This window comes from Diachasma alloeum, unplaced genomic scaffold (assembly GCF_001412515.2).
Source record: "Diachasma alloeum isolate Michigan unplaced genomic scaffold, Dall2.0 Dall_scaffold_00540, whole genome shotgun sequence".
Classification (NCBI taxonomy): domain Eukaryota; kingdom Metazoa; phylum Arthropoda; class Insecta; order Hymenoptera; family Braconidae; genus Diachasma; species Diachasma alloeum.
In genome coordinates this window covers 176,198-193,704 of record NW_021680672.1, presented here as the reverse complement: position 1 = coordinate 193,704, position 17,507 = coordinate 176,198, and the positions used below count along the sequence as shown (strand labels likewise).

Below are 17,507 nucleotides of genomic sequence, written 5' to 3'. Positions count from 1 at the left end.
AGAGCCTCTAAACATGACAAATGTCTCTAAAGATGATGTCTGTTTTCAATTGAACAGCAGAGTTGTGACATCATTGTCTAGGAGGACAACGGGGTCTAGGAGTATGTAGCTTAAAAAAACATTCATATCTTGTCTGACATCTTTGCTACAAGCTTGCTAGGGCTTCTAAAGATGGTTTTGAACCAGGGGAGACTCCTAAAAAACTTCAACTGCGTGAACCACACAGGCGTATCAAAATGCAACTGCATGAAACACACAGGTGTATAAAAATACACTGCGTGAAACACACAGGAGTATAAAACTTCAACGGCGTGAAACACAGTAGTATGAAACTTCAACTGCGTGAAATACACAGCAGTATGAAAATTCGGCTGCGTGAAACACACAAACTTCACGCATGCGTGGAGTGTATGGAGTGTACGGGAGTGATTCACGCAATGGTGCGAATAGTCACGGCCGTCAAACAATTTCTTTTTCGGAATTTTCAGAACTTGTTCGTTTTTCTCTCATTGCACCTCTCGAAATATTCAAAATATTCGATAAAAAGACGTGAGGAAAGACGAAAAAAGATATCAGAAAAGAGCTGCTCATTGAAATGTATTCTTATTTCTCCTCTCATTTCGTTTGCTCGCATGAATCATTACAGTAGCTTCATGCAGCGCCGCATTGAACGATGCCCTGTCACGGAGCCAGCCACATGTGCGTTTTTACAGCTTAAAAAAAAAGGATGAATAAATGACAGAGAGAAATGGCAATATGCATTTGCTCCACCACGACATCAGTTTACACGGCCACTTTGCACCGGACGGCGATATACTTCTGACGTGTTGCGTGACAACACAGACGTTATGCGCTCCCTCCCGACTATTTTCGATAAATGCTCGCTCACGAATTAATTTCCGTTCCTTAATTTTTTATGAAGTCCTAGGAAGAAGCGCAACTCGATCATGGGGACATACGCCGTTAGAAATTTTTTGAAATTTTATGGAAAATATGATAGTAATTCTCACGAGAGGAAAGTGATTATGAAATTTCTTGTCTTGTTTGAATTTTCAATGGAACATGAAAATACAGGAACAGAATGACATGAATTTTCAATTTTTCCCCGAAAAATCAAGTATTTTATTGATTTTCAGATCATTTGAAATTTCACAATCACAACTAGTTTAAATTTTCAATGGAGCATGAATATTCAGAAACAGAATGAGATGAATTTTCAATTTTTCCCCGAAAAATCAAGTATTTTATTGATTTTCAGATCATTTGAAATTTCACAATCACAACTAGTTTAAATTTTCAATGGAGCATGAATATTCAGAAACAGAATGAGATGAATTTTCAATTTTTCCCCGAAAAATCAAGTATTTTATTGATTTTCAGATCATTTGAAATTTCACAATCACAACTAGTTTAAATTTTCAATGGAGCATGAATATTCAGAAACAGAATGAGATGAATTTTCAATTTTTCCCCGAAAAATCAAGTATTTTATTGATTTTCAGATCATTTGAAATTTCACAATCACAACTAGTTTAAATTTTCAATGGAGCATGAATATTCAGAAACAGAATGAGATGAATTTTCAATTTTTCCCCGAAAAATCAAGTATTTTATTGATTTTCAGATCATTTGAAATTTCACAATCACAACTAGTTTAAATTTTCAATGGAGCATGAATATTCAGAAACAGAATGAGATGAATTTTCAATTTTTCCCCGAAAAATCAAGTATTTTATTGATTTTCAGATCATTTGAAATTTCACAATCACAACTAGTTTAAATTTTCAATGGAGCATGAATATTCAGAAACAGAATGAGATGAATTTTCAATTTTTCCCCGAAAAATCAAGTATTTTATTGATTTTCAGATCATTTGAACCGAAAATTAATGGAAAATTTGATTTTTCAAAGTTAATATCTCCTGAAATTTCAGTGGAAACTAAATTCAGGCGAAAATTTTCAACGGTGTAGGACAAAATAGTTTAAAATTGTGCAAATAACAGCTTTTTGTGGAAGCCGATAGATCTAGACTCCAAAGTAAAGAGAAAGTTTGGATTTATCCTGTATCTGTTGCCACAGGAGGAAGTCATGCTCACGCGCTTGTACGAAACCCTGAGCATTGTAACCTCATCATGTACCCGTTCTGCGCGTAATCGAGATTGTAATTTTCCTCCCTCAACAGTCGCATTTTCGCCGAATGGGAACTAAAATTGAGCCAAATCGCCGAAAAAGAAATGAGTGAGCAAAAACGCCGGGAGACGATGGGGTGGAAGGTCCTTTCGATTTGGATCTGCTCTTTTATTTATCCGCCCTTATTTCCAGAACTAGAGCCATTAATCCTAATGGGATTATCTCAATGAGAGCTGTGGGCGGAAGATGCTGGACTCGCTCAGTGGAATCGCTTTTTACGTAAGCCACAACGATCATTTGGCGAGTTGTTTCCAATTTTCTCCATAATTGTTGGTGTTATGGTCTGTTTTATTTAAATGTAGAAAGTGTAAGAGTGGATAGGTATAATGGGCAACAGCAGGTGAATTTTTCACCGTCGAACGAATGATTTTAAAGTTCAAGAGATGGGTTATGTCATATGTGAAAGCAGAGAAAGACGAAGTTTAGAAAAATGTTGAGGAATTCTGGAAAGAATTCCTGAATCATTTTTCATTCATTTCCCTTTTGTTGGTCTTAATCGTGCTGGTCGTTTTATATTAATTTACATTTCTGATTCGTCATTCAATCTGCAGGTGGGACTGATGAAGCTGAAGGGGCTAATGAAATTTCACCGCGGGAGAAGTTTCGGGGGATTTTATTAGATAATCTTCTGTGGAATTTGATGAATTGAGAACGAAAAAAATTTAGATTTTATTCAACTGATGGGCAGAGTTATTGAATAGACGAATTGATTATTTAGAAATAAAATAGGCAATATGCGCCGGATGGAGGCGAGTTTATATGAGGCTTGAAGTATTAAATGCCTAGATTATTTGTCATTTTTTGAAATCTTTTTTAAATATCTGGATCATTTGTTACATTTTTTTGAAATTGTCCTCTATTTTGGGTTTCATTTTTAGTCTTCCAGGGGTAAATTATCAATTTAAAAATAAATCCCATAAGAAAAAGTTTGTTTATTTAATTTTGTCAAAGCTACTGCAACAAATTTTTTTAATTACCAAATGTTTTAATTTTCCCAGCTCTATAAAAATTACTGAATTTTTCTCGAACAAATTTTCGAATTTTTCTTGGATTGTTTATGGACTATATTTTTTTATATTCATTCATATTTATGCTCATATTTAGAATTCATCCTGGAAGGTCTTGATGGTAATTATTTCATTAAAAAAAAATTAAATTTGAATTTTTATGATTTTAGTAATTCTATGCATTTTACACTTCAGAGGCGAGAATGCGAAGTCTCCTTGGGACGTGGAAACTGAGACCTTGCGAAAGGTTATCTCAATATTTATGAAATTTTCTAGGAATTATTTCGCCGTTTATAGCTAATCCTGAGAGGCCATTTGTTCTCCACGAAATTACAAAACTCAAACGTTTTCTAAACACTCAAGGAAACAGGGTTCCGTGAAGTCAATTAAAACCTAAAAATAAATAGAAATTGAACAGTGTAAATTGAGGCCTTGCCTGGAAATCAAATTTCGGATAAATGAACCCAGAGAAGGGGTTTATTCTGATCAAATTAGTGAATTAATTCATCAAATAAATTGTTTTTGGAGTGCAAACAAATTATTAGTTGAAATAATTGTTGAGATCGCGATGAAAACGAATTCATTGAGACGTAATAATCGTTTATGCGGTGCTAACAGACGATTTATATTCGGAATGACTCAATCAATTATTTATCCATGGAATTAAAACATTATCATTGGAATAAATGCATCAGTTTGTATTAATTGCCAACAAAAATGTTGTTGAATTTACTAGCAAAAAATAAAAATAAAGAATTTCATTTGAATCGACTGCTTTATTTTTCCAAATGCAGGATGAATTCATTTTTTCACTGCCCCATTCCCAAGATTTACAATAATCACCTCAATTTTCATACGATTCCCGGCATAATTCCTCCAACATCCATCCAAGTTTCCCAACGCCGTAATCATCATCCAACTTGCATCTCACCGATAAAAATAAACATAAACGTCTCAACGTTTGTTACTCATCAGCCAGCAACAAGTGGTGTTTACTCAATGCAATCAAGGCCTTTCCGAGAATCGACGGCCACCGAATTCCCTCGCAAAATGTCCCCCCCTCCAGGAATTGACTCCGAAAAAAAAATCCTGAGAATGCCCCCAAAACAAGGGACAATCGAAGGAACAAAGATCCGTGATGGCTGCCAGGAGGAAAATCTCATCTCTCAAATCCGAAAATAAACAAACGTCCGAGTTGTCTCGCACACTTGCAAATTTCTCTCATTCTCACTGGCAAATGCCACCTCAAGGTCACTGTGATATTGTGATGAGCCTCACGGAATAATGTACTCACCCGCAGCTCCAAAATGACGAGATGAAAGGAAATTATCCTGCAATTTGATTCACTCGAGTAAACGCACGAAAACTTCTTCTCACCACAACGAAAATTCACTTTTTTATCCGAAAACACGCGACATTTATCACTCGCGTTGAGTATCGACACTTCAAGTGAGGGTTTGCAATTTTTTAACGATATTTTTCAGACGGTTTTTCGATCGCGAGAGACGAGTGAGGGACAGCGAATTTTTAATTCTCGTATTGCGAGGTTACACTACTCGGCGGCGGTCTCCGCGCGTCTGACTCGGCGTCCGGGTTTCGCCTCGATGGGAACCTATCGGCTGAAGCGTTTCCCACCTGTAGCTTATGCCGCGTTCACATGAAATGTTTTTTTGGGACGAATTACTGAAATAATTTGAATTTTTGAATAATTAGTTTTATGCATTTTTATTCATTTATTTGTCTTCTTTATATGAAAAATTAATTTATCAATTCCAAATAAAACAATAAGATTTCCATCGAACTTATATTGACACGTTAAATACAGAATACTTATGAAAAAATGTAAATACATTTTCAATTTTTTATAGAACTTATTCTACGACGAAATTTCTGAAGAGAATAATTTTTATAAAAATTCAGAGATCTATTAGAGATAAAATTATTTGTTTGATTTTTTTATTCAGTTCAAGAATATTTTTGGAAAATTAATACACTCGTATTTATTTTTTATTTGTTTTTATTCATTTATTTGTATCAATTGTATGACAGAAATAATTTATTAATTCCAAATAAATAATTAATAGATGTTAATGAATTTCTTCTCTTCCTCAGGGAAACATTAGTTCATGATTGAAAAAATTTTAATTCAGGTTTTGGAAAGTATAAAGACATTTTACTGATTTTTAAATTTTATTTCCCTTAGAATACATTCACATACAATCGGTCAATGTTTCACCATTGTATATACAACGGGACGAAAAAATAGCAATACAATATCAACACTGTCCCTTGCATATGCATTATTATCATCATTCATAATTACATAAAACACAATCGTGTGTTCGCTGAACGTCCCAATGGATAAACTGGATAAATACTGTTAATCATATTCAGTGATCCTTGCAAAAAACAAGATAAACGATAGGAGGGGACAAGAGTTACAACGAACATAAAGTAAATCATTTGAGGATAAGCAAAAAATAGTATCGATGTCCATAATTTTCCGGGGAGACGTCAAAGACGAATGGAATTGCATTTTTGATGGAAACGAGTGTTTCATGCGGAAAAAATCACCAAATCTCCATCGAACTTCTATCGAAACGTTCAGTCCAAAATACTTATCAAAAAATGCAAATATATTTTCAACTTTCTATAAAACTTCCTCTGCTTAATTTTTTTAACGAAAACAAATGAGAAAAATGCAGTGGAAAAAACGTGGAAATTTTCTCCAGAGAATTTTTATAGAAATTCCAAGAGGTGCAGATTTTTCTGAGCAAAATATTTTCTACCAAACATTTCTGGAAACTGATAGAAGCTTGATAGAAGTTCATAACGAATTCCTTGGGTTTTTGTTATGAAATAATTTCATACGTCTTTCGAAGAAAAATTCACTTGTCACAGACGATGATATTCGTCTTGGGTATCTCCTGAATTTTACTGTCAACGTCATCACCAGTGTAAAGAACGACAGTGAGATCATCGCTCTCCTTGAAATCCCTGATATCAATCGAACTACGTTTCTTATCATTCGTGACTTTGAGGGAAGTCTCAGGGCTCTGCGACATCTCCTCCATCATCACCGGCTCCTGCATGAGTACAGCATCCAGATCGTATATAAAATCTTTATCGATGACCTTCGATCTATTTCTCGTGGGTCTTTGTACTTTGTCCTCATTCTTGGGTGATTCGGTGGCCTTCGGTGAGGGATTTCTGGGCTCAATGGACGTTGGACTGGACGAGGTACTTCTCTCGAGGCTTATTCCACACTCCACGGCTTTTGGGGTTGCTGCACTGCTGAGGGACTGCTCACTGGAGGACGAGGAACCTTCGGAAGACCCAAAGATCACCTCCATCACCATTCTGCGGAGCTCTGGATCTTCGTCCAGTTTCACTCGTTTCGATCGCTCTGATGAATCCTCTGGACGATCTTCAGAGTCTGGTGAGGGGGCAGATTTCTTCGGATGGGAGTCACCTGTGATGAAATATTTTATTTTGTCAATTATAAATCAATGGTTTTATTATTTAAACTTTTCAGGTCTCAATTTTAACCGTTAGAAAATATTTTAAAAATCTGAAAAAAAAACTATAAAGTTTACTTTTGAAGGAATATTGATGAAATGATTCAAAAATTGTAATTTTTTAATTAATAATTAATTATCCACTGTAACAATCATTTATTCAGAATTGTAACAAATTTATTCATATTCAAAACTTTACCAGAAATCGATTTCATCCCTAAAAAAATAAGTTTATAAACAAATATATTAATTATTAAATAATTTCAATTATTTCTTTATAAGCAACGACTGTTTAAAAAAATAATAATTCTGTGCAAAATGTAAAAAATGCTTGGATATCCTCAATTTACCATTTTGTATGCAATCAATTTCCTCATTAGCATTGGCAATATCATCAGAAGTGGTATTGGGCCTGGTAACATCGATGACTTCAAGATCCATGGCTCCCTTAGGCTGTCCCTGCGGCTTCTTCAAGAGACTCCGTCCGGCAGCGCTAGCATTATTGTCATCAGGTTGAATCTCAGCCATCATTCCAGCAATTGCCGTTCGATTGTTCTTGGCATCGTGAGCCATGTTGCAGTGGGCAACGCAGTCCACTTTCTCGTAACACTTGAATCCACAGACTTTGCAGCGATATCTGTTCCAATTTATGTGGATCGCCATGTGCCTGCGTAAATGTGCCATACTGGAGAATTTTTTGTTGCAGGGAAGACACCGCAGCTTCTGCAGGTCTGCGATTGTTGCGATTCTACGCTCTATCGCTTTCACACGACTGGAGATGGGACGAGCTGTCTCTGATGGCGCAGATCGGTCCTTCAGGGATGGAGTTCTACTGCGTTTTAGTAATGCTGAAGTAATAAAAATGAACATTGAGCCCTTTTTAGAATTTTTCTATTCATTTCAACAATATTTTGTGAATTAATAAATTCATATTTATTTTAACAAAAATAATGAAAAAATTATTCATTAAAACCTCTAATTTTATTCAAACAAAGATTACTCAATTAAAATAAAAACAAATCAAAAACAATTTCAAATTAATTACCACCGAAACCAAAATAAAAATCCAGAGGATTAAAAAAAATTGATAGAAAAAAAAATAGAAGTTTATTCATAAAAAAAAATATTTAGCCCCTAATTATTGTTTTATGAAACTCGGTCATAATGTATTATGATCACTTTTTGTCGTCACGAGCTCCCCTCAGTAAACGCTGTACTGCTCAAGTTGTTATTTTTTTAACGAATAAACTTCTTCCAGAAAAAAAAATTTAAACTCACAGGAATGAGGATTTCGCTGTCTCTCCTTCGCCCCGACCTTCCTCTTCCTGCTGTCGGCATTCTCCACAGTTGCCTCCTGGCTCTTCTCAATCTTCGTAAAAATGATTTCCGGATCGTCATCCATCTCCTCCTGCCCCTGCACCCCATTCTCCCCCGGCGCCCCAGCCCCCACCCCCTCCCCCGGCTCAGGTGCCTCACTACCGATCTTATCCCAAGCATCCTTGCTCAAACTGCTGACGCCCTCGACCCTGATCCCAATCTCCGAGTCCTGCCCGAGCCTGGTGAGAGTGACGGCTGACGAGAGATTGGGCAGCCTGATGACCTCCTCCTTCTGCTCCTTAACGACCTTGGGAATGATATCCTTGACGGAGACAGTGCCCTCAGGCACGGGCACCCTCCCAGTGGTGATAGGGGAGGAGGTGGAGGTCTCCAGGACAATTTCCGAGGCCTTCTGCTGCCTCCTGGCCCTGGCAGCGCCATCACTGCAGGCTGCAATCCTCTTCTGGCAGATCTGCGAGTGCGACAGCAGTGCGGCCTTCCTGTCGAACCTCTTGCCACACCCCCCACACCTCTGGAGCTCTCCATCACTCTCCAGATGCGCCATCCACTCCTCCGTCTCGTTGACAGTTGTCTCGTGATTATTATTCAATTTACTGTTGGCGCAGTCCTTCTCGATGTCCTGAGCTCGTGTCGCTTCGGTTCTGTAGGCCTTCTCCTGGATTTGAGGGCGCAGCTTCCTCACTTGGTCGTTGCTCTTCCTGTGGATCTTGTAGAGGTGCCGGTAGACACCCCAGGGGTTCGTGAAGAGGCTCTCGCAGCAGGGACAGGGGTAGACCATCCTGTGGGGTGTGTGCAGGGACTTCATGTGGAAAGTCAACGTCTTCTTCGTCGCGAATTTGGCGTCGCAGACTGAGCACGTGAGGTTGGTGTCCCCTGAGGATGTCGAGGACAGGGAGTCCTCTGGGTGGTCGTGGAACTGGAGGGGACTGTCGGGCTTCTCCAGGTGATTGACCTCGATGAGGTGGCCGTCGGGACCCAGGACTGCTGTGTCTCGACTCAGGATATTTTGTACTTCGTTTGCTTGAGCTTTCATCAGGTCTGTGGGGTCGATCTCCCTGTGCGTTGGCTCGAGGACTGTCTGGTACGCCACCTTGTTGGACTCCAGGACCTCCAGGAGGACCTGCTCGGTGTCCGCGACGATGCGGAGGGGCGAGGGGGCCCGCGGCTGCGGGTCCGCGTGCCTCTGCTGGAGCATCGCCACCACTGACGTCAGGTCCTTTCGGGAAAAGGCGTCGCCGGGGCGACTCCGGGAACGCTCCGCTGTGCAGTTCTCCTTCGACTCGGTGTCCGAGAATGCCGGGGGCGTTATGTTGGGGATTAGGATCGGCTGAAATTTTTGCGCGATTTTTTGGGGGTTGAGCTCAGACTTGGGGGTAACGTCAGGGGAAAAATAGCTTTTTCGCTGGGGGATTTTATGGTGTGGAGTATACACTTTTTCATGATTATTAAGGCAAAAATAAGAGTCTTATGGGGGAATTAACTTTTAAATTGAATAATCATTTTTTTTAGATTAATGAGAAGATTAAAATTTATTTTTAAAATTGAAAAATTTAAGGAAATTAATAAAAAATGTGTGCCCAATATGGAAATTATCATCAGTATCAAATTTTTGCAGTAAATAATTTAAATTTCACCTTAGTTAAGCGAGAGATTATTGTTAAAGAAAATTAATTGAAGAAAGAATAATGTAAATTCATGAATTATTCTGGGAAATGTTCTTACCATGCCATGTGGATCGATGGCGCTCCTGTCCATAGAAATATCGAATTTAGCTCTACAATAAACCCTCTTGTGTGATATAAAATTCGCCAAACTCCTGAATAAACTCCTGCAAATCCTACACTCATAAATGACTTCGCACTCATAATCGAGAATGGATTTGACTTCGTGGTTTCCATTATCAAAAAGTTTAGCCACTTGTCGTAAGCTCGACAAACTCGTTGTGATGGGCTTACGTAAATTGGACAGGTCGATGCCATCGTCATTGCTGGGTGGTTCCTCCTTCTGGTTGATCTTCAATCTACCGAATTTGCGGACACTTCTCTTGCTCTTACTCTTGGGCTTCATCTCGCTCTTCCTCCAGCTGGAATCAGACAAAATAAACAGATGATACATTTCCCTCGTCAGTCAGTGAGATCATCTTAATTATCTCTCGACATAAATGACTCTAGGGATCACGAGTTCACGACTGAGAAACTAAACCTTAAAACCATCGAAAAGCGAAGAAAAAATCAGGAAAATTAACCCGATTGCATCAATTAATTAACGATCTCAAAAGTACTCAAAATATGCTGCAATTCTTTTTATTCAAATCCTCAGTATTCTTCCCCCAGAATAAAAATAATATTTCTGCTTCATTCATCAGATATTAATGAGGTCGAGATGATGATCATATTTCTCGCAACGTAGAAAGGACGAATATCGAGTGCCAATTAATAATCAATAAAATCATCTAAAAAACACTAGAGGTTCATCCAATTCCCATTACCATCAAACGTCTCAATTATCTCTAGACATCAATGACCCTAGGGACGAGTTCACGACTCAGAAACTAAACCTTAAAACCATCGAAAAGCAAAGGAAAAATAGTTGATAGTGAAGCCATCCCAACCCTCGAAATCGGGAGCTAAAAAATTTCTGGAAATAAAATCAGCAAAATTAACCCAATTGCATCAATTAGCTAACGACCTACAACTTATAATCTCAATGTGCTTGATGCAGGTACTCAAAAGTACTCAAAATATGCTGCAATTATTTTTATTCAAATCCTCAGTGTTCTTCCCTCAGCACAAAAATAATATTTCTACGTCGTTTACAAAACATTAATGAGGCTGAGAGACTTATTCCAGACATTGAGATTATTATAATATCTTTATCGAGATGTAAAAAGGACCAATATCAAGTGGTGGGCCATCGCACCGAGGTGAGTTGAATGGGGAAATGCAAGGCCAGGTCTCTCCTCGATTTTACGAATTACCAGACTGACCAAGAGACTTTATGATTGGATTGACGAATAAATTGATGTTTATTTTTACCGTTCGTGATGATTAGGAGCTGAACGACGAGAGTTTATTAGGAGAAATTGATAACTGAAATGTGGTTGAATCAGTGTACTCAGGCCCCACTCAAGACCACCGGGTGTCCTCCATGTTTTTTTGTTTCGATGAGTAAGTTCGAGCGTTCGCCGTTTGGTGGAAAATGAAATTTACGTTGCGGTGGGTTTCTGAATGGGATTGATGCTGATGGAGAAAGTGTGGAATTGCTAGTGGAGAAACGTGGGTTCTGTGATTTTTTGCGGCTGGGGCGAGGGGATTTTTGCGGCGAGTTTGCTCGGGGCTGAAGGGAGCTGCGAGGATGAGCTGGGTGCAGAGGTTGCCATCGGCCAGGGTGAGTTTTTTCGAGGTTGGAGGGGCTTAGCCTTAACCTGTGAAGGTATTGGGGATTTCGAAGATCTGTACTCACATTTCTTCCTGCAGGGATGGCTACTGGGGGTATTCACGAATGCAAAATGGGTGGAGTTGTTCTATCGGGCATTTTTATAGAAAATTTTTATGTCGAATCCCTATTAATTTGTGGATAATTTCTAGACAGAGTTTGGGTATAGAAATTCATGTATCACTCCTAGAAGCTTTGGGAACATTTTTATAATTTCATAATTCTGAATTTTTTTTTCTCTGAGTTCATAAAAATGATTCACCGAGTATTTTTTATAAAAATATCCTTAAATGTGTGTCCACTGCACCACAACCATTTGTTCATGTCCTCAGGTCCTGGCCAGAAGTTTGGGATCAAGACCTGATTTCGCAGCGAATGTGGGGGCCCTATGCAGATGCCAGACTGGTGCATTCTCTGGGGTGCCCTCAGGACAGATCAAAGAGTTCAGCACGTCTCCTGTGGCTCTCTGTACTGCCACTGTCACCGACGATCAAGGAGTCATCACTAGGAATTGGGAGAAGGTGAAGTTCCATCTGCACAAGAAGTATGTGAGTACGTGCCCTGAACTCAAAGGGCTTGAATTATAAAAAATGTAAATATTTAGATCAAGTTCATAGAACATTACTGATAGTGCGAATAACACTTGGAGATTTGCTTAATTTGAACAGTAAAAAATACGTTTCTTTCATTTCAGCAACGAAATGTCAATTTCGTTAATTTTTCTATCCTTCAAATTTTACAAAAATAGTTCTATTTGTTAGCACGATTTGCAATTAACAATTGTCTTCCTCTCGTTCATTTTTTAGCAACTGAGGCCTCGAGCATGGCTGCTCTACAGAGATAGCGTCGATCGACTTGATTATCTAGGATTTTTCAAAGGTGAGAGAAAATTTATTCATCTCTATAACAGAAAATTAGACAAGTAGATTAATCTTCGAATTTTTCTGATGAAATTGCGACATTTTTCAACATCAAGTCGAACAAGAGAGATGAAGCTTTAGAGGCCTGACGAAAATAGTCATTGGAAATTTTCCAAACTGTATTTTATTAAGACGTAATAAGCAGTATTTCATCATAATAAATTCTGTGAATTTTTCAAAAATAATTTGAGATGATTCTCTTTCATTTTGTGGTGCTTTCTTAACTTCATGATCGATACGATTATATCATATGTTATTAGTAACAATTAATTGCTGATGTATCCGTTATTTTTGTTGCCACAATTTTTCAGAGTTTCGAATGGCCGACACATTCTTCTCTTGGTTTCTGGTGACAGAGCTCCACGTCTGGATGCTAATGGTGAAGCTCATGAATCATGGGTTGGAGGGCTCAGAGTGCAGGAAAGACGTCGTAGAAGCCATGTGGCAAGATGCAAACATGAGGAAAAAGCAACTTGGCGTAAGAAAAAATTTTATCAATTTATTTATTAGCTTCAAACAAAATTTTTACTCGCGAGGATTATTTTTTACGGAAATGCAACCGTCGATTGTCATCATTTTTCCGTTATTTACATCGAATTTTGCCCTTAAATATTCAAGTCTTTGACTGGAACACCAAATTATTGAAAATTAAATTAATAATTAATTAAAAAACATGAATTCAATTTAATTCAATTCTGGGATTTTAATCTAAATGATGATTCTCGAATTGTCTCTTTACGTTGTCAGAGTGTTAAAGAATCAGTGGTGAGGGAGCACATGGAGCAGTTAGGACTGCAATTCAACGCAGCAGTAATAGGATACGACGAGGGTCTCCTGACAAATGACAAAGTCCTAGCTGGTGCCGTTTGGCGAAGATTCTTACAATCAGAGTGTAACGATCCAGAACTTGTCGAGAAACTAGTGATTTACATTCGTAAAACGGTAACGTACAGCAAAATTCACGAATACAGACTCGATTCGAATATTTCCAAGAACGATTTCCATTTTTTGCAGATGATCATGCTAGATAAAATTCCATTCGCGGACTTGATAAGAATAAGAGACATCAAGTGGTTGGATTACAAGAATCTATTGTAGATATTAAATTAGTTATTAACTTTCCCCAGACAGATTGAGTCTCCTTGTAAATACGGATTATTATTGTATTTAGAAATACAGTGGAAAATATAATTGATATTTTTCAGTTAATTGTTGGTCAATAGTTTAATTAGTTTAATTAGCCAGAAAATATTTTGAATCGTCATTGAACTAATTCACGACATGATGTAGCATTTTATTGTCCTTCAGGGATTCAATCCTTTGATGTATTTGCAATCAGTGTCGTTGTTGTTGATGCTAGTGACTATCTTGCATGCATTTTTGATTGCACATTTTTTATTGCACGTTTGGGCTTGAGCATCCTTTGAAATGTGCCTGGGAAAGGAACATGGGTTCATTAATTTGTTTGCTTATCTCTCAAGAATTGATATTGTGCTTTCACACCTGTTGTAAGCAGTCGCTTTGGGACCTTCCTTCGCTAGTTCGAGGATCAAGTCGCGTAAACTCTTCATCGATAGGTCTTTGAGTCCATATTCCTCTCTGAAGGAGTACGATTTCACCCAATTTGGACGTTTCTCGGGGGTCAAATTAGCTTCTGTCATGTTGTACATCCAATTCTGTGTGTCTTCAACTTCCTGATTATTCAGAGAAATATGAGAAGTCATTTATTAGTCATTAATGAAGTCATTAAAGCCATTAAAGAAGTTATTTATTGATAAAAAATTATTATTGATGAAAAAATGTATTTTTAACAAACAAAAATTGTTGACTCACGAAAGTTTTTCCATTGACTGTATAAGTCCTGTAATTCGGGTTGACGTAAGACCAGGTCGTCACACTGCCGCCGTTCCAGGCGACGTTGACGATCTTGGAGAGGTCCTGAGGGTCGTAGAATAGGTTGAACTCGTCGCTGTGGGTGTGCCCATTGAATTGTCCAGTGATTATGTGGGCAAATCGATTGATAATCTTCCGGTACTCTCGACTCCACGTGTTCTGTTGGTCATGATTTCCCGAGGGCACGTGAGCCAAGATGTGAACGAATTCCTCGTTTTTCTCAGCCTCGAGCAGAGTCTCTGCCAGCCATTTCAATTGGCCTCCCAGGTCATTGGGCTCGTAGATGAGCCACCTGAAAGCGATTGTAGGAGAGAATGGGGAAAAATAAAACATAAAATAAAACATCAGGGAAAACAGCTATTTAGCACAATTTAGAACACTTCAATTTAGTTTTAACTTAATTTCACGATTTCATGTTTTAGTTTTAATTAAATTTCACAATTTAGTTTTAATTTAATGCCATGAAGTTTTTTTACCCACAACGAGAAACTAAAAAAAAGTTTCCTCAAATTTTTTTGTTCCCAGTTGGGGGTGAAGACATTATGGGGCAAAAGTAATTTTGAAAATCTGGAAATTCGGTTTTATTTCTCACCAATTGTAAGTGTATGCGACATTGTTGTTGAGTGCGATTATCCGGAAGCCTTTTTTGGGAGAGACTGTGTAGAATCCACCTTGGACAATAGTATTTCTCGTGGACTCTGGAAGCCAACCCGAATTTATCCAGATGTCAGCTAATAATTCGTACAGCCACTTGGTTGACACTTCGTCGTTATCAACTTTCGAAGAAGCAAATCTAGAAAAATTCTCGGAGTTTTATCAGCCAATTGACGGATGTAACTTAAGGAAGTAAAGTGTCTCACATATTCAGAGGATTCGCCTCGTGATTGCCAATGATAGGAAACACCGGGGTTTTTCCAAAGGTCTCCTTTATCTTTTTGAAAACTTCCTTTATAATTTTCTTGTTCCCATCTCGTGTCGTTTCCCACTCGCCGTGATCGACGATGTCGCCAGTGTAGTAAATATATTCAGCGTCCTAGGCATAATTACGCATAATTACAGTAATTTCGGTTAATTACTGTCACTATTCACAGTTCAGCTAAATTTATCGGATGATCGGAGAAATATTAACAATTTGTTCTATTGAAATAATTTTTATAGAAATTATTTGGATCTAATTTTCTCAATTTTATTATTTGATTTTTTCCGAAGATTTTCCATAGAAAATGTGTGAATAGAAAAATCAAATTTCACTGATTTAAGTAAAATCTCCTCAAATCAATAAACAAAAAAAAATGAAATGAAAAAATCAATCCGAAATTTATTTATTTTATCATTTTTATTATTAAAAATAATTTTTTCATTCTTAATAATAAAAATAATAAAATTGGTAAAAATTTGAGGATATTTTACTGACATCAATATTTTAACGTAATTTTCGTAATCTTCTCCTTTTAATTTCGCGTTTTCGTGCACTCGGAGGAGTACCGGAATAATAATAAATGTAATTACCGAATGAGTACTGTTCACATGATCCAAAGCATCAACAACCGCATGCCAGGGAGTGTCGCACACGCGATAATCCCCCCAGTACCCAGCGGGCGCAACCCCAGGGGTTGAGGGTCCCTGTCCCCTCCTGCAGCAATTGGGCTGGCCGCACCGAGCGTTCCCATTCGGTTCATAGAGTGGATCGTAATGAATATCGGATACATGAACTATTTTCAAATGTTCATCCGACGGCGTTGCATCGAGCACTTTAGGCGGATTGCGATCGATCTCGACAGTCCACTCGAATTTCGCTGGCGCCCGGGCGCAACGGGAGTTCTGCAGGGAGAGCGCGCAGTAGTCCTCCGCCGTGACCGTTGGATCGTTGTCAATGATCCAGAAGAAGACTGGCTGTTGATGGTTTTCGATTTTCAGTCACACTTCTCCAAAAAAAAATTTCTCGGCGAGTTTCCGAGGAATATCTCCGAATCTAAGGGAGATAACGAAATTTTCATAATGACCTTTTTTGTGGGGCCTCTCGAGGGCTACAAAAAAGGTCATTACGAAAATTTTGATATCTCCCCTAGATTTCGAGATATTCATCGAAAAGTGGACAATAGCGAAAATAGAATTCATATTGGCCAGTTTTCCGTGAATATCTCCGAATCTAAGGAAGATAGCTAAATTCTTGTCAGGACCTTTTTTGTAGCACTCAATTTGCTCTAGAAAAAAGGTTATTACGAAAATTTCGTTACCTCCTTTGGATTCGGAGATATTCTTCAAAAACTCAAGTAAGAGATGAGGCGACTTAAACCGCTTTACCGTTTCGCTACTGAATTAAAGCCTTTCACCCCTTCGCTGCTGAAATCGATTGGGAACATTCAGAATTTACCGTATTTAATTTGATGGATCCTCGACAGACGATGTCCGTGTGAAGATGCAATCGAATGCACGATTTTATGAGCGCGGCTTGAATGGCTTCTGTGGAAGTTCCCCCGCGTCTCAACTTGATGATGCTTTTAGCAAAAGCCTTGCATGTCGTGCAAGTCGCTCGTGGGCGCACGTCGTCAATGGCAATGCGAGGGTCATCGTACCAATTTTCGGGAAGCGCTAGTCTATTTATTATTGCTTCTAGTTGGGGAGAAAATTCTCCGGTTCTCGCCAATTTCGAAATTTCCTCCGAAAAAACTGTCACTTCATCTGCAAATTTCCGAGACTTGAACAATTGATAATTGTTCAAAACTATTTGATAAAATATTTTAAAATTTTTCTCAAAGTCATTGCGGAATACCAAAGTAGCGATCGTTATTCTCAGAATTTATTGCGGATTAAAAATGTAAAGATTTAACGATAATTTAATGTTATTAATTCTGCGAGGACTGTTTGATTACCTTCGGTCCTTGCACTGCGGCTGAAGCCAACTAAAGTTACGAGTGCAGCAAGCAGAGCCACAGAAATCGGCATTGTATCAGATTCGCTGCAGCTACTGGACTTTGAGTGGAAAATCCGAAAATATATTGACGTCGATGCATATCTGCTGATGCCCCGAGTGCAAGTGACAATCATCGATAAATTCTGATCGATAAATGGGTTCCAAGATGATCAGCGACCCGCACGATCTATCAATACCTATCTGTTTTAATCGATCTACGATGCGGACTCAAGTTTAGCTCAATAACTTCAAATAATTGTAATTAATTCTCGGGTTTAATTCGACATAAATT

The 17,507-nt window shown here is 38.2% G+C and overlaps 4 protein-coding genes across 6 annotated transcripts in view; 1 reads left to right on the top strand and 3 right to left on the bottom strand.

The window, feature by feature from the left end:
- Window positions 1-4,784, bottom strand: part of LOC107043008 (tetraspanin-18) — a 38,335-nt gene extending 33,551 nt beyond the window's left edge. For all 3 annotated transcript variants that reach the window (XM_015264297.1, XM_015264300.1, XM_015264298.2), the window contains exon 1: window positions 4,492-4,784. The gene's annotated coding sequence lies outside the window, so the exon portion shown is untranslated. The remainder of the gene's footprint in view (window positions 1-4,491) is intronic.
- Window positions 4,785-5,374: 590 nt separating this feature from the next.
- On the bottom strand, window positions 5,375-11,225 carry LOC107043012. The gene is made up of 5 exons (XM_015264308.2): window positions 11,089-11,225; window positions 9,776-10,136; window positions 7,994-9,380; window positions 7,066-7,563; window positions 5,375-6,669 (listed from the first exon to the last, which is right to left on the bottom strand). Exons 2-5 carry the CDS (start codon window positions 10,118-10,120, stop codon window positions 6,086-6,088), a joined length of 2,814 nt encoding a protein of 937 aa, XP_015119794.1. The 5' UTR covers window positions 10,121-10,136; window positions 11,089-11,225; the 3' UTR covers window positions 5,375-6,085.
- On the top strand, window positions 11,226-13,617 carry LOC107043014 (ubiquinol-cytochrome-c reductase complex assembly factor 1). The gene is made up of 6 exons (XM_015264309.2): window positions 11,226-11,440; window positions 11,821-12,036; window positions 12,295-12,367; window positions 12,720-12,886; window positions 13,156-13,350; window positions 13,423-13,617. The coding sequence occupies exons 1-6, from the start codon at window positions 11,408-11,410 to the stop codon at window positions 13,504-13,506; spliced, it is 768 nt and encodes a 255-aa protein (XP_015119795.1). The 5' UTR covers window positions 11,226-11,407; the 3' UTR covers window positions 13,507-13,617.
- Window positions 13,556-17,247, bottom strand: LOC107042962 (sphingomyelin phosphodiesterase). The gene is made up of 8 exons (XM_015264229.2): window positions 17,175-17,247; window positions 16,676-16,983; window positions 15,811-16,194; window positions 15,162-15,334; window positions 14,894-15,094; window positions 14,242-14,593; window positions 13,912-14,102; window positions 13,556-13,842 (listed from the first exon to the last, which is right to left on the bottom strand). The coding sequence occupies exons 1-8, from the start codon at window positions 17,245-17,247 to the stop codon at window positions 13,713-13,715; spliced, it is 1,812 nt and encodes a 603-aa protein (XP_015119715.1). The 3' UTR covers window positions 13,556-13,712.
- Window positions 17,248-17,507: the final 260 nt, after the last annotated feature.